Below are 27,909 nucleotides of genomic sequence, written 5' to 3' on the forward strand. Positions count from 1 at the left end.
ACATTATGGGACATGAATACAGATAAGCTAAAATAATTATGTAATTAACAGAGGTACCTGAGTTAATTTGAGATTTCAGATGATTTTCTTATTAAAGTATTTACATGATTAAGTGCATGCAGGGAGTGTAAGGATACGGTGGAATGATAGTTAGAGGGAAGGGATATTTATTTGTACATTTTGGATAAATTTGTCATTTAATTTTCTCAACTCATGAAGGATGATGTATTCCATCAGTAGGCAATAACTGAAAACCTGAAGTTATTCCAGTCTTTTCACATGGACTGCAATGCTACAAAATTAGCACAAGAGGTCAGTGTCACACTTGTTTTTTTTACCCTGACATGTGTGAAACCTCCACTGAGGTGTGTAGTGTGGAGACTGAAGGTCAATTCTTGTATGTTGACACATTTTTCAAACCAAAAACTGACAAGTGCAGTGTGAAAATCAGGCAACACAGAGGACATGAGGGACACATAAAGTTAACATAATTTTTATAAACTTGAATGCAAATATTATACAGAGTAAAATGTCATGGACACCTACTCTACTGGAGATTTGGGCACGCCCTAGTTGATAGGAGTTGGTGCAATAGGCTAGAACTTTTCATTTGGGCTACTGATACATGAATAATGGATGTATCAACTATTTTTACTATTTAAAAGATTATGACTCTTTTAATTATCACAGTGAAACATTTACTAAATGGATGCTCACAGGGGTGTAAAATGACTGGATATTGATTGGGAAAATGTCCCAACCAATATAACCACTGTTTTCAGCATCTATGTATTAGTCCATGTTCTCCACTACCAGTCCAAAGTTTTGAAAGATTATGTTCTCCCTCCTCATCTGTCTCACAGTGGTTTGATCTGCTGGGCCATAGTGTAAGTTTGTTTTGGTATGAGATGCTGGTGGCCTAGGGTAACGTTTAGTGGCATTGAATGTTGCTTACAGCTCCTTTAACTCCTTTGGTTTCCTCATGTAAACCACAAAAAAAACTGTCCATAAACAATTAGTCCTCAAATATTAATTATAATATAAAAAACAATAAAATAGTTTCAACCTAACTAGGAAATCCCTAGTTGATCTGCACAGGTTGACTGTAGAATTATGCTAAAGTGCAACCAGTTAAGAAAATAAGTAGATGTAGAAGATTTGCTGTTGACATGTAAGGAAGGAACAAGCTTCAGAAATGTTACGGTACACAGCACACTCTAGAGGCCAAGAACTGGAACTGAAGCTTAATAACATCCAGACCAAAAACATTACAGAAAGGCAATAATATTTTATTCCAATGATGAACAAGATACAGTATGTATAGTGAATTCAAAGATCCTATTTTGTTTTTCAAGGACCTCGCATGCTATGACAATACAGTGGTATGTGTTCAGTATGTTGGCATGCATTTAGGGGAAAAGAGCCCCTAAAGCTCTTAATGAAATAAATTTACACTACTGGATGCAAAATCATGTCAACAATAAAGATTAATCACTTAGCCTGGCTCTTCTGACAAGAATGGGCACAGACTGCATTGCAACTACAGATTTAAATATTGTATATATAAAATTTTTTTCTTACAGCTTTTCTGTGTTTTTCTGTGCTGTCACCCTGCATTCAGACCCAAACTGTCCTTCAGTTCATCCTTGTTTTGCTCAATTAAAAACTTTATCTTAGATAACAATAGTCTATACAACTTACAGCATGACAGAAGGTAAAATCTCTCATAAATGTGTGGAAAGCATGTTTAAATGAGGCGACATTTCACAGTATGACACAAATTGAGACATTTCTGCAATTCGTTTTCTGACTAAATCGTGGGCATTTAAAGATCATTGGCTAATGGCTATCATTGAGTTAAAAACAAAAAAAAATGTACCCTTCAAAAGTACAGTACAGTAATATTTTGAAAATCTAAACCCATAGTGCCTGTCTCTATTTTGCAGCACTCCACAGTGGAGAGCACCACTTAATTTATTATTTCTGGATAAAACATCAGGTAAGCAAAAAGAAATTACAATCAGACAACCACATACAGCCCTCCTCATCCAGCCCATTGCACCATACAGAGAAATACACACTCATATGCATAGTACTAGTCTTAAAAAACACACATACAGTTTTGTACAGTTCAGAGTGACATGCAAGTCATAAGTAAAAAAACACAAAACAAAGTCCCTTTCTTGAACATTCAACGCTTAAGTGCTGAAGTAATGAGTGTGTGGAAGCATTAAATGTTATAAATACTGTGACTTTATACCTACACTAACATATTTGAGAAAATATAAGAAACAAATGAAAACAAAAGGAACACAAGTGGAAAATTCATATATATATCCTAACATATCTCCTAATATACTGCTTTGGGATCATCTAAAATGAAACTCATCAATAAATATCAATAAAGAAAGAAAGAACTAATTCATTTGCAATATTTGCAGTGTGGCCTACTCCTCCGACCAAAGATGACAACGGTTTTTAAGTCCAACACAATGACTACAGGTATGTCATGCATAGATTTGTACAAAAAGTCTGCAGCTGCACTATGCTTCCATCTCAAAACGTACTTCGGTTGCCAGCTCTAATAGCTCAATAAAGAACAAATAGTTTAAAGGTTTGTTTTCTTTAAGTTAGCGTACTATCCTTTACAAAATCAGACATAATTGACGTTTTTGGTGTCCTGAAATGTGCGGTTTTAAATCAGTCATTCTTATCAATACGAAACAAATAAAACAAGAACATTCACAAATTTAACTGGACACGGCTGAAAAATGTGAAACTCTCTTCCTCGGTATCACAACACACAAGCTTGTTTGTCCAAACAACTGGAGAGAAGTGATTTGTAGTTTAAACAATTAAAAAAACACAGACAATGGCTACAGAATCATTTTGCACCAACACATCGTTTTTCTCATATACATTTGGTAGATCAGCACTTTGATGAATTTAAAAATATATAGCAAACACCTAAAAAAATCATATCATCACTAAAAAAAGCTTTGCTAAAAGCATTAGCTTTGCAGAAGCAAGAAAATCCCATTGCTCACAAAGCATTATACCAACTGTTAAAGCTTTCTATTGATAGTATTTCAGTAAATGGGAGCCTTAATAAAGAGCCAATGATGAAAGACTAAAAGACTAAAAAACAAACAAACAGGTGTGTCTATGAGCGTGCAAATGTTTAAAATAGCTTATATAGTGTTTGCATTGGGAAAGTAAACACATGCATTCAATGAAGTAAACATTTTTTCACTCCCTTTTTTCATTTCGGGGGAAATTGTACAGATTATTCACTCTAAAATATGTTACAAAACTGGGCACTGCTACTCTGCAGAGTGAACCAGACAATCATTGTCAAGAAACCTGCTCTAAAGAGAATGTCGAGGTGATGGTGAAGACAACCATCCCTCCCCATAAACCTTCACCATCGCCTGTTCCCATGCCCTGTATACCTGAAATCGTTGAAAAAACACAAGTGGCTGAACTACAATAAAACACGAAAGAGTACAGTTGAAGCCTGAGACGAAGCATGCTGGGACTATAAATGCATGCAGGATAAGAGGTGCAGAATGGGTTGGGCAATAAGGACGAAAGACAGGTTCAAGGTTCAAGAAGGTTCCCAGTGACAGTCTGAAGTCCCACAACCCCAAACTGAGCCTTTTTAAGAGGAGAAAATGGATTAAAAGCTGAAAATGTTCTCAAAGTGCCTTAGATCCTTAATTTCTCCTTTTTTTCTGCGTCCGCCACACTTGTCCACCGCCCAGGAAATGTACACAGGTATAGGCTGCCAGTATGAAACTGTGAGTAAAGGGGGTGTCGTGCTGTGTGGTTGCAGGCAGACTGATACCAGTGTGCATAATAAACCCTCTGCATCAGGAAAGAGCCTCATCCTCTCCCACGTAGGGCAGGTCCATACTCCTCATGCCATCACCACTCTCCTGTTTCCTAAGAAACACACCAGACACAACGTTAGTTATAGCGCTGCTGTGGGCTTGCTGTCAATCCTATTTTACTGAACAGAGAAAGGAATAAGCAACTGTTAACCTACTGTATGCTCAGGAACTGAAACCAACCATTTTAATTGTTACATAAAGCGAGGCGGCAAGCATTAAGGAAATGCCGGAAAGCTGTTGGGCTGGGTTTCTTATCATACACAAGGGTAAACTTTGTGAAATGGGGAAACGTTATATTAAAGAAGTGTATTGTTTTTTCAAGGAGAGACACAAAGGGATATCAATTTACAGGCATGTCCTTTGGCTATGTGTGGAGAGTGCTTCATGCAAAGGAATGAGTAACAACTTATTAAGATAAATGGATGCTCTGGGCTCATGATGAACTGAGTGTGGATTTAAAAAAAAAAATGCTATTTTTGTTTTTTTACTGTGTCAGAGAGGCACTGACTCAACTGTAAAGTAAAAGTGTGACGTGTGGCGGTATTGTATTTGGCTACATTACACATTAATGCTTTATAACATAATGCCAATCATCACAACATCACAAACTGCAGCCTTGCAGTATTGCTGCAAAGTTGTATCAACACCTCTCTGAAACTGTATTGAAATAGATTGTGCAGGCCTTCGCGATATTTTGTCCATCCCCATAATATTGCGCATTAACCCACAGATCAGGTGCTCAGAATATAATTCTGTAAATACCTAACCACAGCCTGGTCACTTATTCAGGTGCATCTCAAAAATATAAATACATATATATATATATATAATATAAATATTAATTAACATTTTTTTGTTTTAATCTTAATGATTATGGTTTACAGCTCATAGGAATCAAAACTCCAGAATCTCAAAACATTAGAATTTTAGATGAAAAAATTTATAATACAGAAATGTCGACCAGAGAAGAACTCTTATCAGCTAAGTAACTTAAATGACCTGCAAAAGTTTCATGCGCCTTTAATCTCTCAGTCCAAAGTCCAAAGTCCTCTTTTCAGATGAAAGTAAATTTAGCATTTCATTTAGCAATCAAGGTCCCAGAGTCTGCAGGACGAGTGGAGAGGCACAGAATCCAAGGTGCTCTAAGTCCAGTGTGAAGTTTCCACAGTCAGTAATGATCTGGGGCTCCATGTCATCTGCTGGTGTTGGTCCACTGTGTTTTATCAAGTCCGGAGTCAATCAAACCATCAACCAGGAGATTTTAGAGCGCTTCACGCTTCCATCTGCTGACAAAGAATGCTGATTTCCTTTTCCAGCAGGACTTAGCACCTGCTCACGGTGCCAAAATGACCAGTAACTGGTTTGCTGATGGGATTACTGTGCTTCACTTTTTGAATTAAATTACAACAAAAAAAAAAAATTTTCCACGATATCCTATTTTTTTAAGATGCACCTGTAAATTGGACTTTCTGCATTACACATTGCATGCTTCACCACAAGCACCCTTAGACATCAAATATACAGTAATTCATCTTGTAGGTGCCATAGACTCTGGAGCACAATATTCCTGAAGATGGCTTGTCCAAACACCCTTAAACTAGCACAGGCTAGTTTGCAAACTCAATGCGCAAGAGTATTTGACCATTAAAGCCACACTGAAAAATAAAACATGCCAGGGGTCTTACATATACCCTCTACCACTTAAACAGTACTAAAGCAGGCACGAGTTAACCTAAAGTGATTTACCTTCTTTGGTTACAATGAATGTAGCAGTATCTCACACTGCCTGCTCTGCCTTTCCTGCAGGGCAGGAGAGGGAGGAGAGAAATAATAACAGTCTTCTTGACAAACTACTTGATAAACATTAGCTTGCTATACTAAGAGGACCCAGCACCTCTAAGTGAGAATGCCGTAGAAACAGTATACTGTTACGAGTACTTAAATCTTAATGTTACTGCAAAACTTTAGCCAGAGACAGAGTTTATAGTCTGCAGTGTCTGTGCACAATCCTTACGTGAACGTTTGACCTGGAGCACACAAGCTGCTGCGGTCCTCTTTACGGCCCCAATCAAAAGGATTCCCAAAGGAGCGCTTCCTCAGCATAGTTCTCACCATGATCTGAAAAACAATTGTGAGCGATGAGCATACATTACCAACAGGTTTTCTATATCATTTATTTTACTAGTAGCCATAGTGAGCACTCAGTATAACCATCCAGAAATGATAGTTCATGTATTTGTGTGTAATGTCCCAAAGAATGGCAATATGACAGCAGATGTGGAGAATTTGTCTGTCTGATGGATTTTACACTTTCTACATTTAGCTTTGGTCAGTGGGCAGGTGTGATAAACGTTGAGTCTGTCATTTCAACTTAAGTGCTAGTTAGAGAAGTTCACACAAACAACAAAGTGCTGAAAGGCATCAAATGAATCCCAAACTTTGATTTCTTTCATACATTAGGCAATTATTGTAACATATGAAAATAAATTAAAACGACTAAATGAGTCGTGCATCTGTTCGAGCACAAAGTGCAAAGAGGGCAATCAAGTAGGTGGTAGTGGTGTAGTGACTGTGTTGTGGGGTGGAGTAATGTGTAAAAGATTATTTTATAAAATGAAATATAAGAACTTGAAAAATAAATATAAATATCCTTTACACAAATAGAAATGTACATAAAATTAGCAATTAGTTTGCTCCTGACAAAACATTCATTCTCAACTATGTCTCAATATGTGACATGTGACTGTTTTCATGCCTCTCTCAGAGAGGCTGCATTGAAAATGCTACCATCAGTGATATTTGACTTAATGACACTAGAGGCAAAATCAAATTACACTTGGGCACCTTTACCCTAATCTTTTGAGACAAAAACAAGTTCATGAACTCACCACTGTAGCCAGGCTGGGGATGTGTTTAACAGAATTCTCTACCTCCTCCTCGGTTACCTCAATCAGCATACAACAGTTGTCATCCTCTGGAGGAAGAGGCTCTGCACCGTGTCTCGTCACCCACGGGTGCACCTGAACAGAGAACATAGGGCTACAGTAACTTGATTACTAAAAGTCATCAATTCAAATTATTTGCATCAAAGCTTTGTTTAATCCATATCATATATATATATATACATATACCTATATGCAGCGCACTGTGTTTCACACAGATGATTACTGCTGTTGCGCAAGGCGCTCATGCTGTATGTGAACAGCCGCTTCCGCTGCTGCCGACGTCGCTCTGTCTCTGTCACAGACTGGAGCACCAGCATTTCTCTTGGTGCTCCAGTGTCACGTCTGACTATGTTTTGAATGATTAGTGGCAGGGTGGGGATGGGGGTTACGGTAGATTTTTGTCTTAAAAGTTACTGCCACACTGGTCATAAATAATCTTTCTCATTACACTTAGGCTTATCACTTTTTAGGGACAAATGTGAGTTCCCAGTGTGGCCAGAGATAATGAGCAAACTGCAGCTCACACAGAGAAGACAGCATCACACACACCTTTTCTGTTTTATTAAATTGCGCACTTTTTGTGGTTATGTATGTATGCACATGACGACATCGCGATTGCAATTGCGATTAGATTAATTGTGCAGCCCTAGAATGTAGGCTACGATAATTATGGCTATATATAATGTAGAGTTAAATCAATGTAGTGGCTAGTTAGGATAAGTTAGCTAGGTTTTCTTTAAGATATTAACCACAGAAAATAAAATGCAGCAGTCAATGTGTGAAAGCCTAAACTTCATTCCTTATTTATTATCATGATAGTCACAGAGAAGACAGTAAAATCTTATGTTATGCCTGAGTAGTAGTTAGGTTCAAACTTATAGTTCTGAAACTTAAGTATATACACTATACTTTTTTTTACTAGTAAGTAAAAGGTGGGTTTTTTTGCTTTTCAGAAATTATTTTCTTTTAAAACCCAAAATATGATATGGCACTTAAAAACACTAAATGGGTTTAGTTTTGAAAGATAATATTATTGTATGCAATTAAAGCAATAAAAAGCCCTTCTTTGGAGGCACACCAGGACTAACTTTATAGAACTGATGCAAGTTTTTAGATAGATCAAGTTAAGCTATGCAGGATACAGGTTACAATATTTTAACAAGACAAACACATTATTTACAGACTTTCATAAATGTCGCATTTAGAATTAAATGAACCGATAAAAGAAATTGCAAAACTGCCATAAGTCTGTATTGTCAAGGAACTGACAAACAGCAGCATTTCAAAATTAGGAGACATTTTTTCTTCCAACCACTAAAGGTTTATATGGCACTACTGCACGTGTCATCTAGGCATCACTGTCACGACAGCTGCATGTGCAGATCAAAGAAAGAGTTTGTGTAAGATGCACTGGTCTCACACTTCTTCTCTTTTTAAGTCCTTAAAGTTCTTCAGGTGGTTCACTGCACTCCATGTAATATCAAATGTGCTTCATTGCGACAATGGAAACTGGCAGCTTAGCTGAAAGAACGTGTTTACCTTAATCTGTGGGATTGATATCCTGGTCTCTGGATTCTTGTCCAGCATTTTCAGCAACAAATCTTTGAGATCATCTGAGATGTCAGCACTGTTGAGACAAAAAGAATCTCAGGTACAAACTCACATTTACATTTTGTAAAATTTAAGATAAAGTAATTAAGAAAATAAATAACTAAATAAATATGTGGTCACTGAAATGTGTATTTCATGTCTAAACAAACAGCCATTTAATAACATAAACAACCGCCACTGGACGGGGGAAGGCATTTTGACATAGGATAATTGGAGAAGCAGAACTGACTGTTCAGGTAACTCCACAGGTTGTGTCTTGATTTTCTGATGAAGACTGAGGATGCGCTCATCCATAAATGGACACTATGAATGAAAGGAAGGTCTTGGTTTCACTGAAGGACCAGTATATTGTCAATCAGAAAAACCTGTATTACAACAAACTAACAAGGTCACAGTATTTAGTCACTCACCACTCCAAAGATGAAGCAATAAAGTGTCACTCCCATGGCCCATATGTCCAAAGCCTACATGACACGCAGACATGATAAAGACTTTGAATTATAATAATATGTTCCTTCAGTGTATGGTAGTTGAAATCCACCACTGTAAACAAAAAAGGCATTTGGTACAAAGAAAAATATGAAAACTAGGAGAGTAGATTACACAGGAAAATTATTTTTAAAGGCTTAAGGTTCTTGCATTTCTGAAAATCATCCCCAGAGGGCCCTAGTTAGCTAACTGGTCCTTCACCTTTCCAGAAAAGTTCTTTCTGGTCTCAGACAGCGCTTCAGGGCCAAGGAAGGCAGGTGTTCCCACTGTGCTGGTCAGGAGGGCATCAGCCCCTTCAAACTGGTTACTGACTCCAAAGTCTGCTATCTTAATGTGTCCATCTTCTCCCACCAACAGGTTAGAGGGTTTGATGTCTCTGTGGATGATCCTCTGGTAATGTACTGTTGAAATAGCAACAAGATCCTATTTGAGGATTATAAATATTCTCTTACACTGCAATCAAGTCAGGATTGACAGGAAGGTCTTAAAAAAAACATTTGGACCTTTTGAGTATTTGAATTTTTAATTGTGAACAAATCAGTTGTTGGCTTGACGAGATAAAATAAAAATAGCTTGGAACCGTGTGTAGGAGTCTCTGGCACTCTGGCGGTGCACTTAGACAGGAAGCTGGATAAACATTTCAGCAATTACAGCCATCAACAGAAAGGATCATACCCACTGTCCATGCTTAAATGCGAAAACAAGATAAACGTACCAGTTATGAAATGTTTTCCTTAACCAAACTACCTGCATTGTGACTTTAGTCAGATAAGCCTGCCCTCATTTATGATTACTTATAATGAGAAAAAAAAATTAAGGTTCTGACTGTTTCATTGCCCCTGGTGCAGAGCGTCCCTCTCCTTCCCTCAGTATTAGTCTCCTAGACGACACTTCGTGCAAAACCTCCACTCCTGTGCTGAAATGCATTAAGAGCCACTGAGATGATGTGGAATGTGCCTTGTGGGTGGCTCGAGTCAAGAACAGCACAGATGTAGGACTTGTGTAAATGGCGTGGAAGACTTGTAGGACGAGGTCAATTACCTCAATTATTTAATACTAATTTAGACATTCACAACCCTGTATATGATCGACCTTTATCTCTACAGGGGACACAGAAGATTGTAGAAAATGAACACACGCAAGAACAGCTAATTATGGAATATTATTGTGGAATATGTTAATTCGGCAACAAAATTGTTTAATTTCAAGTAGGTAATTATTTGTTTTAGTGTCTGTCTGATCATTTTTACTCCAAGAAGGTTAAGGCTGAATTGTACAGTACCAGGCATAAGACAATACGTGTTCAGAATCTAAGTCGGTCAACTAAAAAATATATTTTTTGCTGTAACACTGTAAATTTCCCCATTGTGGGACTAATAAAGGATTTTTGAATTGAATTATTATAATAATAATGATAATAATAATAGCTATATATATATATATATATATATATATATATATATATATAAGGATTATCTGAGCAGAATCTATATTATACAGGAGCTAAATCAATATTGAATCACCTTTAATCACAGCTTATCTAGATGCATTACAAATTATCTGAGAGGGATCCATAAACAACCCTAATCACCCCATTAATAATGCTCTACCATGCAGTCACAGGCTGAGTGGAAGAGTAACAAGAGGTTTGGAAGACTCACAATACTCGATTCCCCTGAGCAGATCTTGGAAGTAAAAGCGTGACTGGTCCTCGCTGAAAGGTTTATCTGTCGGCACCTCCATTACAGCCCTCCACACACACACACACACACACACACACACACACACACACACACACACACACACACAATTAGCAATCATAGCTAATGAGATTGAGCTCATTCCAGTGTCACAATCATTACCACAAAAGAGGCTTAGCTTACCCTTGCTTGACCAGCTCAAAAACTGTGACAGAAACACAGATGAGGTTAGCGATGACAGCTTTTCAGTTACCAAAACACAAACAAACTAAAACACGAGACATTTTAAGATGTGCATCAAATAACTTCCTTTTATGCTTGCTTCACGCATGACTGTGTGATAGTTGTGTGTATGTGTGTGTTGTTCTTCAAGCTGACTGTCTGGCCACAACGTACCCATGTACAGATGGTCCTCGCTGGGGTCATCCAAAACCTGGCACCAAATCACAGAAAAATAAAAATGAGTCTAAACACACACACAATAGATCATCTTTTGTATTATGTAAAAATAAATACACCCCGGAAACACTCTGGAATCTCTAATAATTGCACATATGTAGATTATTTTCTGTGATGTTAACTTGGATCCATGAGTGCAAAGCCAAAACAATGTTACACACACAGCCGTGTTATAGTGCATTTTTGTCATTTGAGGCTCTTTAAACAGCTGGGAGGTTTCAGTTATTGCTACTCTCAAACTTTGTTTTCCTTTCCCTTTGTACGGACATAATCAGCAAAATGCAACTTGAAATAATGATATTGCTGTTTTTATCCTTATTTTTCCTTCCTCCTGTGACACTGCTGAGGCTTCTTTCCAATTTGTTCCATTAGCGAGTGGAAAACATACCTTTGTTGTTCTTTAGAGAGAAGAGGCGCAATCAAAAGACTTAGCTCACACTGTTTGTTTTCTTTTTTTACGTACACTGTTTTAGCTTGAGAAGCGTAATTGTTTTTGTCACTCAAATTTCATGTTCTGTTTTTCACCTTGATCTAATACCTGCACTTTATCTCCTTAAAATGAAAGCCACTATGGATTGGACAACTTTTCATTTTTGAAGAAATAACAGATATCACACACAATTTTGTTTAAAATGTGTTTAGAAATAGAAATATATCAAATAAAAATAGCCTAAATGAAAGTTTTAACAAGGCACACCTCTACTAGTTTCACCACATTAGGATGGTCCAGCTTTTTCAGGATGGCAATCTCTTGATAGACCCGCTCCAGCGGCCCTTTGGGCTGAGGGGGACCCTCAGGGGCTTCTTTGGCTCCACGAGGGGGAGGTCTCCCTAAAAGAGGGATGATGTGGGTGGGCATGGGTTACAGGTGAGGGAAGGATAGAACAGATCAAAGGACACGATAGGACAAAAGACAGGGTGGGTTTCAGTATTGTATGCAGCGTTCATGTACCACTGGAGAATTATAAGAGACTGTGCTCTCTGCTGTGTTAACCATCTGCCTGTGGCTCCAGACTTACGTGGGAAACCTGCCTGCCTCATCAGCCTCTTCTTGGACAACACCTTCATCGCCTACAGGAGAGAACAGGACACAAAAGAAGAATAAGACCCAGCAGAATGAGGTGATGCATATCTGACAGTGCACCCACTCACACACCTACATGAATTTTCCAGAGCCTATGAATTCCTCCCCTCACCTTGAACATACTTTGTGTATTTGTGACTGCTAACATGGACCACCATCATCAGCACAAAGGATAATAAAAGTTACACTTACAAAAGAAGATACTGGCTGTTCTTGCTGTCAACCCTGGTGCAAAATGATTGAAATTCAAAGCTTGCAAGTTATGTCCATTGCCTCATGGTTCCTTTTTATTATTCTTTATTAGTTTAGCTATAACTCACAAAAAATACTTTGAGAAAAATGTGTGATTTTGGCTAAAATAAAACAAATGAACGTCTGGTTATTGTTAGCTACCTTGGCCTGTTTTATTTTGAAATGATGAGATTAAACATTACAAGTTTTGCTTTGTTTTCTGATTGAACACAGACAGTGAACAGGACATACACCACACATGCACGGCAAACAATTTCAGGGCTTAAGAAACAAGTACTTCTGCAGCCTGGTCTGTGACAGGGCTGTGACAACTATTAAACTGAAGAAATGGAAAAACAGGTTTAGACAGGTTTGGATGTCTGCACATGGGTGTAAAATCTCAATTTTACATATAAAACATGTGAAAGTTAATGGTTGGTGATAGTACCAGGACAGCCTATAATCATGCCACGCAGATTTCTAGCAGGTAACCAGTCAGAGACATCCCTGCCCATTTCTTGAACAATTATCTAGCTGACAACCACCAAGGTACAGTGTGTGACAGCTACATTGTTGGGTGAATACTGTCCCTGTTCAGGACAAACAGACTTTTTTTAATCAAAGCCCTCAGTTATTATGGCAATGATATAATCACTGAAAGCGACATGTGGGCTTTGTCACTTGGGAGGAATATTAAAATAATCCCCATGTCATTGTCTGTCATTATCACGCAGCTTAATGAAAAACGCAGCAATAATCATGAACTGCAAACAGAAAAGCTCAAGCTGCTATTACAGTACTCAGCAAGGGACTTAAATGGAGACACTTTCATGTTTGCTTATTATGACTTTCTGTGTGTGTTTCATGTTTTTATATCTCTGTGGGGAATTGAACCTGAATGCACACCAACCCATGTGCACTCGTGTCATTGGGGGGACAAAACTCCCTACAGGCAGAGACTGCCTTTTGAGGCTTAAGACTTGGTTTTAGTGTTCAGGTTAGGGTTAGGGGCTAGGGAATGCATTATGTCACTGAGATGTCCCCATGGATAGAGGAACAAACGTGTGTATGTGTGTGTGACAAGTGATAATTCATAAGGAAGGAGAGAGTAGTGAGAGAAACACAGACAGTGTTAATAGTTGGAAATAAATCCCATCTGCATTTGCGTGTGCCTGAAGAACTCACATAGTATGTGTTGTCATCCTCATTATAAGCCAGCTTGACAACACCGTAGGAGCCCTGGGCCGGAAATAAGTCAGAGAATACAAGCCAATAAAGTGAGATTGAACAGCTGTCAATTTTTCACATAGCAAACTAAATAAATACAAATATACACAGGAACAAATACACATACACACAGGAGGGAAGTGTGTGGGCTGACAGTGTACACTGAAAGAGTCCCAGTTGCTTCAAAGTGAGAACAGAGAAATTCAAATCATCTCTCCGTCTATCTCTTTCATTTTTGATTGCAGGCTAATTAAGGAAACTGGGCCTGGTTTATGCTATAAAGCCCCCCCCTGCCCACACACACGAAATTCAGGATAAAAACTAGGCCCAATTAGTAGCCCATGTGCACAAATCCATGCCCAAAAAACAGAGAGAGAGGGAGAGAGAGTGGGATCAGTTCCCGCTGGGGGAGCAGATTGGAGAGGCAGCACAGAGCTTATCGTACAGTCCCAGAGATGATCTGACAACAGGAGCCTCTCAAACAATCCTGAAGGGCTTCACTGACCACAAAACCCCACACATTAGCTATGTCTAGATACATGCAGAAATCCACAGACATGCACATTCTATCTTATTAAACCCACTACCTAAAACATGCACAGCACACACAAAAGCTCACTCATGCACACATACACACTTGTATCCACTAAGCCTTGCACAACCCTTGGAGAGCGCTATTTATACCAGCCTCTCATCCATCTTCCAACTCTCCCATGGCCTGGTGGTTTACACACAGTTTGGGAAATGAGGACAGCCGGGAGAGAGGATATCAGAGACTGTTACAGCGTGTCCTTGATGATTTGCACTACTCAACAGACATGCAGTAGGCGGAAGGGAAAAGAAAATGGAAGAGTCAGTGAAAGGGAGCAATCAATGAGTTGTCTCTGATGGTACCTTTCCAATCTCATCTTTCAGCTTGTACTGGTTGAGTTGAACACAATCCTTGAGGAGAGGGAGATGAGAGAAATGAGAGGAGGAGAAAATGGGTTCTCTTCAAAGGAAATCACAGAGAGAGATATTCACGTATCAGATAGTTTAGCAGTTAGACACCCTAGATATATTCTTACAAAAATGGCTTTTTCATGTGTGTCATCCTGTCCATTTAATATTCGTTCAATTAGATCTTCTTTTTTACATTTCCATTTTCAACAGAAACGCTCAAGTGCAGTGCTTTGTACACCAGTGCTCCCGAGAGTGCCTGATGTTTTGCAACACAAGGCGCACTTTCTGTGCTTGTCAGCATGTCATTGTGTGAGTCTGCAATCACTGTCCCAGTTCAATTTGTCATTTCTAAGATTCATTCAAAGTAAAACCTCTAGAAATCCGATGAATCCAGGTTTGCAGTTGATATATAACCGAACCCAGTCTATAAAAACAATCATTCTCTGTATAAACTAGGGATGCACTGACTAACCATCTCTTCAATTAAAATACATTACTAAATGTAACTTAGATAAGTTTATTAAAAGATTTTTATTTTTTTATTTTTTTATTTTTTTTATCTACAAAATAGGGCTGAGTAAAAAAATAAAAATGATAATTATCATGATATAATTTTCCTAAATACCAATATAAAATGTTCAATAAATTCATTCAAATTAATTTGAATCACAAATAAATTAGCACTTAATTTATTATAAAAACACATTTATTTTGTTGAGGAAAAGGGACTGAAGGAAGATTTTACTTAATTTTACTCATGCATATTTGTTGAAAACTTTAAAAATTGTTTTGAATGTTCTACATCAGATTTGCAAAGTGATCCACTGTTTGGCAAGTCGTTGTGACCATAAAAAATAGTTTTAAACTGCAATTAACCACCAAATTTTACTCAGGAGCAAAAACCAGCCTTTAAACTTGAAAGAAATAATGATTTGACATTTATCGTGATAATTATAAATATCGATTTATATGAATATTCTTTTATCGTGAAGACATTTTCGGCCATATCGCCCAGCCCTAATCTACAATATGTGATTCTGTGAAAGCAGAAATGCATATTAGGCTATAAATTTCATATAGGAGAACTTATGCAGCCTGCTGAGATTCTACCTATAGGACATGACATTTCCAGGTTTCTGCATCTATGTGTAATAATACAGCTATTATCTACATCTACTGAGACTGTAAAACCTTACCTTTGCTTCCACAAAGCTCAGTCTTTACCAGTGTGTGGCTGCTTTTAAGACAAATGCACATGTATTTCTGCTTACTTTCAGACGTTAAAATATGATACCAAAGTTTTGATAACTAACAAATGTTCAAGAGGAGCATCACTGTACGAGCCTGGCTTTCTGAACATCAGTTAGTTTGTTCATCCATGTATAATGCTTTATGCAATGGACTGGTCAGATGGTGCAGAGACCATTAATTATATAATCACAATTATTATTACTCTGACTGTGACCTCATGCTGGCTAATTTGTGATGGATTTATTGATCACCTGATCAATGACAGCCAAACAAAACTGATTTGGTTCTACAGAGGGTAAATATTAAGGTAAACTCCTGGTATCAATTTGGCAAACAGTAGCAGCAATATCAACATCATAGAAGGTTTTCAAAAATGTAAAATCTTGAACACTGGAGTCGTATTTTCTTCAATGCTTGACTATACCTGGAGGTCTGTGATGGAAACACTGTGGGACTCCACAGTGGGCCGGCGAGGCAAACGTGGTGAGGAGTGGGGTGATGTGATGGGCGAGTAGGGTAATGACGGGTAAATATAGCGCCCTGTGAGTCCCGGAGAGCTGCAGGGTGATGCTGCCGTTTGGGAGCGCTCCTGCAGAGAAAGTTTCCTGTCTGACAGGCTTAATCTTCCCCTTTGCTCCTGGCTTTCGGGTAGCAGAACCTCTGGCCGGCCAACTGTGTGGGACAGCAGGTCGCATGAAGGAGTCCGGAAAGGTGCCGCTACAAAGGAAGCTGGCTCAGGGGTCTCAGAACTGTCCATTTCTTCTAGCTGAGATGTGATACATTCAAATCAGATTTCATAATATATGATGGTCAATATGTAGTATTTATCTGTTTGTATCAACTTTATGAGACAATGCACCTATTTTCCAACTTATATTTTACATTTTAATTCAAGGTATTAGCACTATGTCAGATGACTCAAATGCTAAATCCACTTGTGCTCATGATCCAGCAGTTTAGATTTATTTAAGTGTCTACGGGATATGTTAAAGCAACAACACTTACTGCCTACATGGTCTCAAATTAATAACTGCAAAGTGCTAATCTGATAATTCTGAAATGCGGTCTGGAAAGAAATCAAACTATGGCCATGTATTATCATGTGACAAGCAATTTCATTCAGAAGAAACCCAAATGTCCAATTAGGTTCCATCTCTGGTACATATAGTGTTACCTGGGTGTGTTTCATCTTACCTCCTCCTCTTCCCCAGCCTCTCCAGGTGGTCTGCTGGGTTCGTACTCCGTGACCACGATGAGGGATTCCATGGGGTCTGGGGAGGGTGTCTCAGAGTGGGTGTTCAAAGGTGGAGCGGGACAGCTGCACAGCAGATCAGGCAGGGGTTGTGAGGGCTGTGCTGGGGGTGCATGACTGCCGCAGGAGGGCGGCGGCTCAGCAGAGGGCCAGGGGGTTACGTGACAAGGAAACATGGTGCCTCTTCACAAAGACTGACATCAGATGGGAACCTCAGGGGGAATTGGTGCCTAAGACACAAGAGCAAAATGCAGAATAACAAAATACAGTACATCTGCTTTGTTAACAGGTGGAGCCTTTAAAGTCGTGTTTCTCAACGGGGTCGTTCTGAGGACGATGGGGGGCGCTGGAAGCAATATTTTGGAAAGGGGGGCCCTGAGTTTAGACTTAAGATTCACAACAATACGAGTTGTACACCTGTGTCTCGTCAACCTCCACCTCCGCCCGCCACACCTGCCTGCCATCAGCCTCATCTTCAACAGTATTTCTACCCCGGTTCTCCACTCCATCTTCGCTTGATCGTCGTCGCTCCAGTCCTGGTGCCACTTCAACGTTCCAAGCTCTCAGATACCTTGTTCCCTAACCTGTTGTCTCCTGAGACTAACCCTGTCTTTTCTTTCTCCCCGCCAGGTCCACTCACCTCCGCCATCCAGTCAGTCAGCCGGGCTCGCCTACCTGCCTTCTCCCCTCGCCTCGTCTCCGCGGCGTTCCCCCGGCTTCCCTCCACGCTCCTCACCTCCCTCGCCTCGGCCTCCAGCCCCCTCTCAGTCGCCTCGCTCAAGCCTTGCCAGCCGCGCCTGCTCCTCGGCCTTCCGTGCCCACGTCTGCCGGCGTCCAGTTTACCTCATCTCACCTCCCGACTCCCCTCTTCCGTTCTTTCCCTCAATAAACCTCTTTTGTAAACTGACAAGCGTTGCGTTTGGGTCCGTTCTGTCTGCAACCATAACAGTATCATCTCTAAAATTTTACCCACATGGCATTTACTGTGTAAACTCTGGAAAATTGACGCTCTCTTTCTTGGTGGAAAAGTGTTTATTTCTCTGAGGAATACACTGCGAAGCGAGTCACTAGTGAGTGACGTGGACCCACCTCGTGCTGTGAGTTGCAGACAGTTTGTGCCAAAGCGAACATATACAATAGTTTCAGTAGGCTATAAAAATGTAACGTTAAAAATTGAAGACTTGTTGCTCTGTTGGGGATTGTAAGCGGCACTTTATCAGAAGTGCTGAAGTTAACGGAGTCGGAGATTTCTGCCTGATCACAAGTGTTGTCGGTTAGTTTCGTTTTCCCACGGCATGAGCACCTCTTCCTCTCATTCAGTTTTGTCTGTTAGACGGCGATAATAATGCAGTATAGGGCATGTAGTAAAATATTATGAATTCTCTTTAAATAGGCTAATGACGTTAGTCTCCCATTACGACTTTTTTTCTTTACATGTCAGAGAACACAGATACGTCGGAGAGTCTGAATGTGCAGAAAGTTTTGAACATGAGCAGAAGTGTTTCCCATACGTTCATTTATTTGTGCCGGCCCGCCACAATATCAACGCTGACCACCACATATTTATTTTCGATTTTATTTACTAGGCCAATTTAAAATCGTATTTGACTGCAGAGCTACAGGCAGCGCGTATTGGCGCAGCACAACCTCTCGCTCGTCTCTCTCATCCGTCCCTCGATCTCTCGCTCTCTCTCCCTGGTGAACACAGCTGCACAAATCAGTCCAACACAACGCTATCAGTGTCGGAGACCCAGCTATTAAAAGTTATTAGCAAGCATGTAAGGAGCCTAGCTAATAAGGAGAGCTAAATTAATGTTAGAATACAGCTGGGTTTTTGAGGCTAGCATGCTGTATATAGCTGCGCCACAGTTTGTTGTTAACAGATGAGCTAATAAAGTCCAGTCAATAACTGAATTAAAACGGATTAATTTATTACCACAAACACAATAAAATAGGTTACTTCCCCTCAAAAGAGGAGGTAAGACTTAATCATGTGTGTTGACTCAGCAGGGATGATATTAAATAAGTTCATCTACAGGAGAAAAATATTTAAAAGCAATAAGAATGCCTGAGAGCCTCACTACATTATATTTTATTATAATCATATATTTTGAATTGTCACCTGCCACCTGAATTTTTAGACATTTTCACCATAAATTAGTGAAAAAAGACAGAAATTGGAGGAGAAATGTTCACCAGAATGCAGGAAATTAAGTGTTTAATGCTCAAAATCTTCTGGGGGAGGACCCCCATACCCCACACTTATTTAAGTGCACCATCCATAATAACAATAGTAACAATAAAACAAAATAAACAATATTCAGGGCAAATAGCAAACATCTTTTTTGATGGGGGGCGGTAAGGGACCTGGATAATGGATAGGGGGGCGCTGGCCCAAAGAAGGTTGAGAACCACTGCAAGTACTGGGACAGAGCTTATTGGCTACCCTAAAAAACAGTATTACTCTCTTGAAGTTCTAGTAATAACAGTAATATTACAACACATTGCATCCTCCACCAGCCACCTCTACGCCAGCTACATCCTTCTTTACTGACAAGGTGGCAGCCATCAGTGTCGAATTCACAGAACACACAACCACAGTGAGTCTCCCCTGATTAAGGGTGCATCACAATTTTAAGCATTTTCCCCTCTCCCTGAGGAAGTCTCTGAACATCTGCTCTCAAGCCAACATCTGCCCTCTGGACCCTTTTCCCTCCAAGTTCCTTCTAGCAATCTCACCTACAATCATGCCTGCGATAAAGTACATGACTCACGCTTTATTGGCTTTGTGTACATTCCCCACAATGTGTAAGCAGGCTCAAGTTATCCCCTTCGCCTCACTGATAAAAACCTTGCTATTTTGAGTGCATGTGCGTTCATACTGACAAGTGTGAGTGACCTGGTGGTGTACTCATAACAGTCAAAAAGTTGAGTTTCACCCTCAACGGTAGCCATCTTGTCTACATAGCAGAAGGAGAGGGACTACCAACCTATTTTCAAACCTGTGATAATAGCGGCCGAGGAAGTTTTATTCATTTTTAATAAAACTGAATTGAAGTCAAAAGGGCAAACAAGCCGGCAGATATTTTGGTGAGTGACAATCATGGTCAAATGTTGGCAATAATGATCTGCCAGAGTACAAGTAGAAGAAGAAGTACTAACTAACTAAGAAGTACTAACGGAAGAATCCAAATGTAGCCACAGCTTTAGTCTCTCTAAGACTGAACTCCTGGTGACTCCCAGCCAGTCCCTCTGTTTGGCACAACATTAGATACCCAGCTCAACTCCGCCTCGAATCCTCCAACAAAGTCTGCTAGAAATCTGTGCATCGTGACTGATGACCAACTAACTTTCACTAAGCATGTTGCATCTGTCACTCGGTCATCTCTTCACACTATGTAACATCTTCTGTCAGCTTAAAACAGCTCATGTCACTTCAGTTTTCATTAGGCCCTCCATTGGCTGCCTGTCGCCACTCGCATATAGGTCATGTCACTAATGCTTGCCGACAGAGTGGGCACTAGCACGGCACCCACCTACCTACAGCTCATTCAGGTTAATGAGCCTTCTTGTTAACTACAATCTGCCAACGAATGACTAAATTCAGTCAGCAGAATCACTTGAAGACCTACCTCTTTCCAGACTACCTACACACAATAATTCTTTTGCATGTTTATTATTTCACAATCTTGTATCACATGCATCAAGTTAGTTCATTTGTAGCACTTATTCTCAAAGGCCTCTTGTTTATCTACTGTGACTTGGATTGTATCATATTTATACGTAATGGTAAATGCATGGAAACAACACATAGAATTACCTTGATAGAGTTGCAAGGTAACTAATCTACACTGACTGTAGGTTTGCAATATCAGTTAATGACATCCAAGCTCCCAACAGCTTCAGCACTGTGTTTTAAAAGAGTTTCCCGTTTACACATGTTCTACTGACAGAGCACATGATTCCTTAGTGGCATGTTCAACTGGTGCACAGTTCATAATCACCTGGAGACGAGTATCCTATTAGCTTTGGATTTTTGCCATTATTTGCCCATGCTGCATGACCAGGGTTATAGGGAGGGAGCCCAAGATCATATTTAACCAATACCAACATTCTTCTTTAGTATTTAATGTTTTAGTTCAACACATAAAACAATAACTTTGCTGAGGTAGGCCTTAACAAATATTATGCATGTAGGGAGAACAAATACAGATACAACAAAAACCTGGTACATCCCCTTTACCAAAACTTTACCAAAACAACTTAAAGCAACTGTGAAGTGGGAGTCAAGATAAACAAAAAACAGATGGTAACTCTAGGCTTATCTTTTTAGCCAGGAATAATTTAGAGCTGGCATAAATCCTGAGGCAAAGTATGAATGTATGTACACCTAACGTTTAATTACCTTTGCACACAGCTGTAGCTATCAGCATTTGACTGGCCAGCGTGAAAATTGTGGGTGTAATGAAAGGGAGTGGGAAAAACAATCAGAGATGCTGTTCACTAGCTCTGAAACATAGGTAGATAGAGCTCTTTCCCTATGAAACATTGGTGGAATGTACAGTTTTTCCACATATTCTGTTAAGTGCTAATTAGTGCTTGCAAACATGTCTAGTATCACAAACTTTAGCTTTAAGTGGACAGATTTGATGCGTCTATAAAAGAAATGGTTCAGTCTGCCTTTGATGTCAGTTATACAACATGGTTAATTATCTGTACAGCATATAACCAGAAGCTTTTTTTGCATAATTTCAAGAGGGCCATTTCCATCTCCCAGTCCACTCAGCCTATTATCTGCTCATTATCTGTAAGAGGAATGGTGGGAGAAGGAAAGGAGGCAGGGAGAGAAAAAGAGAAAAAAAGAGACAGAGAGAGATCCTTGCTTTCCGGCATGGTTTTGACAGGATTTGTGGCTCTGTCTGTGTGTGGGAGCTGAGTAAATCTCACAGATACAGGAACACAAAAGGAAGCAATAAGAAAAACAAGACAGTCAGAGTTCCAGCCAGGTTCAGAATAAGGACCATGTGTGGGAAGAGACACCCACTTCAGGTGGCTTCTCTACCGCCCCTGCCAGCCTATATATAGTGATGAAAACTCACATAAAGAAAGAATCTCCACACATTTACACAGAGACTCATATTGAGCAAGTATTTCATCTTTTCTCCACTGCTTGTTCTCTTTAACTCCTTTCACCTTCATCGCCTTTATTACAAAGACCTTTTAACTGAGTTTAACAGCATGGTTAAGGATGCGCGGGCTTCTTACTTTGCCAACTTAATATCCTCCAGTAACACAAAAGTTCTGTTTGACACACTCAACAACACTGTTACTCCTGCACCTCCTGATGTGCCTGCCTTTTCAAATAATGATTCAACTATATCTCTTTCATTGTGGATAACATAGTTCTCAGGGTAGCGTCATCCCCTCTTCTAGTACCCTTTCTGCTTATCCAACTCTCAACTATCCAACCACTATAGGCCTATATCTAAGATGCCTTTAATCTAAATCTAATCTAGAGAAAGTTGCTGTCAAACAGCTCAGTGCCACCTTGACTGCACACAACATTTTAGATTAATTCCAATCCGGTTTCTGTCAGAAGCATTCCACTGAAACTGCTCTTCTCAGGGTCTCCAATGACATAATGATTTCTTCTGATGTGGGAGAATGCTCTGCTCTGGTGCTGCTAGATCTTAGTGCCGCTTTTGATACTGTAGATTACATCCTGATTCAAAAGCTTAGGCAGTGGGTGGGTGCCTCTGGAAGCGCCCTGGACTGGTTCTCATCCTATTTCTCAAAGAGGCGTTTTTCTGTGTTGCTGGGTCATTACATGTCTGAAACTGCTGCTCTTTCCTGTGATGTGCCTCAGGGTTCCTTCTTGGGCCCTATTTTATTTTATTTGTATATGTATATGTTATATATCATTAACATATTTAAAGACATCTCTTCTCACTGTTGCTCTAATGATATCCAGCTGTACGCCCCCCCTTTCATCTCAGTTAGACTATTGCAACTCCCTTTTCACCTGTCTCAGCAAGTCATCCATGGACTGTCTACAAATCCAGTCCAGAACGCTGCTGCAAGACTGGAGACCAGGTCTACTAGGACTCCCATCACATCCTGTCATTGTTACATTGGCAGGTTCAGGATTTATTTTAAGGTTCTCGTTTTCACATAAAGAGACCTGCATGGTCAGGTGCCTGGGTAGATCTATTACCTGCTGCACCCTTATATTACCACTAGGTCACTTAGATCTTCTGACCAGATCTTCTAGTTGTTCCTCGCGCTCACCTAAAAACAAAAAGTGGTTTTGTAATGGTGGCGCCCACTCTGTAGAATGCACTTCCCATAGAGATATGTTCTGCGCCTTTACAAAGCAGCTAAATCCTCTTTTATTTAAACTGGCCTTTGTCACGCCCTGTGCAAAATTGTGTTTTAAGGCCAATTATTGCTTATGTTTTATTGACTGATTATTTTACCATTTTTATGATGTTGTTGTTTATGTTTTATTTTTTGATTATCTTTTGCTGTTTTACGATTTTGTTTCTTATGCTTTATGTTTGTTTTAGGGATGAACCGGTCCAATACTAATATATTGGCCCGATACTGACTCATATAGCTGGATTGGGCATCAGTGACAAGGACGCTGACCTGTTCAATTCAATAACGTACATACTACGCAATGCGTCAGCAGTGTGCCGGTAGACCCGAACATTTTGCTAGGAAAGCTAACATAAGCCTAGCATTTTGTTTTATAAAATTAGGAAGCAATGTTTAAATCAAGCTTGATGTTGCCTTACACATAAAAAATTGATTTCAAGTTTCTTCCCCACAATGTATCGGATAGACACCCAAAGCCCAGATATTGGTATCGGGACTGAAAATTTTGGATCGGTGCATCCCTAGTTCCTTTACTTTTCAGATGGTCTCATTTCTAATATGTCATTCTTGTAAAGCGCTTTGTGACCTTGATGTGTGAAAGGTGCTATATTAAATAAATTTGACAAAAAGTACTCCCTCGTCATTATCATGGGATGTTCAATCTTAAATATTTCAATTAAAAAAAAAAAAAGTATTTGCCAGCTGTTTTCTTTTCAACTTTTCCTATGATGCCCAGTATCCTTGTTTCATTCGGCTGAAAAAAGAAGCTCTTGAAATCCAGTTAAGACTTTTAACACTATCACTTCCACTAACGTAACGTAATGTGCCCTGATAAGCGGACTCAACCTCAATGGAGTACAGAAAAATAAAGCGACGTTACCCTGGATGAAACTCGCAATGCACGAGTTATAGTAGTCTTTTTATATCCAGAAAAGAGAAGTAACTTACTAAGCTTGACCTACTTTGATCTGGGATAAATGGTGAGGCACACGGCAGTTTCTACATTGCTGATGACAAAAAAAGTCTTTACATGACATTATCTCTTATAGCAAGACACACAATGTCACTGCCTTTCCCCACCAAGCAGGGTTTAGAATTTAGCCCTGAATATCAAAAGAGTGGTTTGTCTTTGGCGGCAGGATTTGCAGCAGCATGAGAAATCAACAAAAGGCAGCTGAATGCCAGCTCAATTTGGTTTCTGTTGACATTTTGGGGTCAACAGCCGCTATTTAGTAAGTGAGTTTCTGATAACTACAATTAGCCTAGATAACTCATTAGAATCATTTACAGCTGAGAGATCCATTTTAACATAACTTTGACTCAGCTAACTCTCCAGTCATGTTTTTCAATTGTTTTTAGTTATGTCACCCACCTCTCACCCCAAATTATGAGGGAACTGGATCCAAGCTAATGCTACATACAAGCTTTGAGCAAAACATGTGAAATAACAAATCCCTCTTTGCAAACTTGGCTAAGCTGCCCACTAGCACTAAAGATAAAACAATATAGCCCACAGTCTCTCTACAGTTCCTAAGCAAGCCTAATTTACAGTCTTACAAAAGTGAGTACACCCCTCACATTTTTGTAAATATTTGATTATATCTTTTCATGTGACAACACTGAAGAAATGACACTTCGCTACAATGTAAAGTAATGAGTGTACAGCTTGTATAATAGTGTAAATTTGCTGTCCCCTCAAAATAACACATCACACAGCCATTAATGTCTAAACCGCAGGCAACAAAAGTGAGTACACCCCTAAGTGAAAATGTTTTGTATGGCCACCATTATTTTCCAGCACTGCCTTAACTCTCTTGGGCATTGAGTTCACCAGAGCTTCACAGGTTGCCACTGGAGTCCTCTTCCACTCCTCTATGACAACATCATGGAGCTGGTGGATGAGATCTTGCGCTCCTCCACCTACCATTTGAGGATGTCCCACAGATACTCAATAGGGTTTAGGTCTGGAGACATGCTTGGCAAGTCCATCGACCTATACCCCCAGCTTCTTTACCAAGGCAGTGGTCGTCCTGGAGGAGTGTTTGGGGTTGTTATCATGTTGCATTACTGCCCTGTAGCCCAGTCTCCAAAGGGGAGGAGATCATGCTCTGCTTAGTATGTCAAAGCACATGTTGGCATTCATGGTTCGCTCAATGAACTGTAGCTCCCCAGTGCTGACAGCACTCATGCAGCCCCAGACCATGACACTCCCACCACCATGCTTGACTGTAGGCAGGACACACTTGTCTTTGTACTCCTCATCTGGTTTATCTCATCAGACCACAGAACATGGTTCCAGTAATCTATGTCCTTAGTCTACTTGTCTTCAACTGTTTGCAGACTTTCCCAAAGACAACCTCTGGATTATGACACTGAGTACGTGCACTAAACTTCTTTGGTCGACCATGGCCAGTCCTATTCTTTTGTTCCCAGCAGTTTAGACATTAATGGCTGTGTAATGTGTTATTTTGAGGGGACAGCAAATTTACACTGTTATACAAGCTTACACTTATGGCGAAGTATAATTTCTTCAGTGTTGTCACATGAAAAGATATAATCAAATATTTACAAATACGTGAGGGGTGTCCTCACTTTTGTGAGATACTGTATGTCAAAGCTAACTGAAATGCTGGCTAAAGCCCTAAACTTCCCTGGTCCCTAGTAATCACAGCAGCTAAGAAGACAAAGAACAAGCAGTTAGATTTGAGCCTTATAAAAAAAAAAACAACAACAGATGCCCGCCTAGCTCCAGATGCCATACTGTGCCTCTTATCACAACAAAAGTCACATGACCTGACCTTCACTATCTGGACAGGAGGGGAGGGGATGAGAGGACTTATCAAGGGTCCAAGCCATGTACAACATTAATAACAACACAGACACGTTCCTATAGACATAGAAGTACAACACAGGGCCATCTGGAACAGAGGAGAATCCCCAGCTTCATTAAAAGATCAATGGGATGGGGGGTAGTGTAGTGTTAATCACAAACTAAAAAAAACTATTTCATTGGCAGCCACATGCACAGCCATTATCAACTCTTTATCAACCACAAAAACAGTTATTACAACTACAACTAAAGATTATTTTCTCAGTTGTCAGAAGGTAGTGAAAATGTGTATCACAATATCTAAGAATTAAAAGTGATGTCAGATTAATTATTTTGTCTAACAATCTGAAACCTAAATATATAAATTTCCCAATTATATTAAACAGAGATATTGAACAATTAATACATTTTCAAAGTAGTTTTGTCATTGACTACTTGATAAAACCCACTTATCGCCTCACCTCGAGTTTATAGAATTTTTTCACTGAATATAACTTGTATTGTGACACAGTAATGTTGATATATCCGAGTATCCATGACTTGGGTTAGTGTCCATTTGATCACCAGCAAAAATAGAAGCTGGTGCATTTCAAGAATATTATCAAGTCTGTCATCACATGATAAAACAACACCACTGTATCAGTGGTCAGGAAATATTTCAAAAGCATCAAACTAACAATTACTGGAAAAGAAATACATTAGGGGAACCTACAGGCCAACATTGGGTATGTCTTGTAAAGGACTGATTGATGCAACTTTAGATTCTTAAAAAGCTCTAATAGCAACGAAAACACCACTGTCACAATCCACAGTAACACTAACTTACTTTGAATGTAACGTTACGTATTAAATATTAACGTAGTCAAAACATTAGCTAGAACTACTGGTTATTTACGCTACATTATATACATTTATTGGGTTAACTCAGAAAAACAAATTACCGTTGCTCTCATGTGCAATAGACAAATATTGTTTCGCTTTTCTAGTGCAGTAACAGCTAAATTACACTCATAACGGAGAGAAATTGTAAACATTAAAATGAGTGATCGACAATTTCTCAGTCTCAAATCCATACATGAAACGAGTGTTCAGCGTCGTAAAAGCTAACTTAGCTTTGAGTGTCAAAGCAGAACAGCTTGGCTAACGTTAGCAGCCGCTTCATCTGTCAAAGATACAGATGTTGTTGGGCAGGAGTCAAGGATGCTAGTGCGGGTGAGTAACGTCCATAGTACGCCTGATGAAAACAAAATACCAGTACTACATAGGAAAAAAAACTAAACCTTACCTGAACGTGTTGCTTAACACTGCAAGTCAGAAATCTTTCTTATCTCTCTTCTCGCTGTGGTGTAAGTGACGTTAGCGTCCGTCCTACGACGGCTAGCTAGCGTTTTGAGAAAGGGGAAGAATGTAGCGGACTGACATTGTAGCAGACATTGGGATGGACCAATCCAGCTGAGCACGCAGGTCCCGTGCTTCACATGGAGGAAGTGTTGATAGACGAGCAATGTGGTAATTTAACGTTAATGCTTCGAGCGTTCCCAAAAACGCCCATCCGCGGAGGTGTTGTAGGCTGCCTTTTGTTCCTCTTTTCGTTTTACTCTTGACCTCAACATAAAA

The 27,909-nt window shown here is 39.6% G+C and overlaps 1 protein-coding gene across 2 annotated transcripts; it reads right to left on the reverse strand.

Moving 5' to 3' along the window:
• Positions 1-1,268: 1,268 nt before the first annotated feature.
• Positions 1,269-27,872, reverse strand: LOC123981629 (calcium/calmodulin-dependent protein kinase kinase 2). 2 transcript variants are annotated; one of them, XM_046066618.1, is made up of 18 exons: positions 27,578-27,872; positions 17,027-17,314; positions 16,257-16,598; positions 14,534-14,581; positions 13,598-13,651; positions 12,117-12,168; positions 11,795-11,928; positions 11,035-11,071; positions 10,822-10,843; positions 10,600-10,688; positions 9,140-9,339; positions 8,860-8,913; positions 8,679-8,752; positions 8,378-8,465; positions 6,782-6,913; positions 5,908-6,011; positions 5,640-5,693; positions 1,269-3,945 (listed from the first exon to the last, which is right to left on the reverse strand). In XM_046066618.1, exons 2-18 carry the CDS (start codon positions 17,258-17,260, stop codon positions 3,873-3,875), a joined length of 1,791 nt encoding a protein of 596 aa, XP_045922574.1. In that variant the 5' UTR covers positions 17,261-17,314; positions 27,578-27,872; the 3' UTR covers positions 1,269-3,872. The 2 variants fall into 2 exon arrangements, with proteins under 2 accessions (XP_045922574.1, XP_045922576.1); XM_046066620.1 differs by lacking the exon at positions 5,640-5,693 and having other exon boundaries at positions 27,578-27,870.
• Positions 27,873-27,909: the final 37 nt, after the last annotated feature.

This window comes from Micropterus dolomieu, linkage group LG13, assembly GCF_021292245.1.
Source record: "Micropterus dolomieu isolate WLL.071019.BEF.003 ecotype Adirondacks linkage group LG13, ASM2129224v1, whole genome shotgun sequence".
In the NCBI taxonomy this organism is placed as follows: Eukaryota; Metazoa; Chordata; class Actinopteri; order Centrarchiformes; family Centrarchidae; genus Micropterus; species Micropterus dolomieu.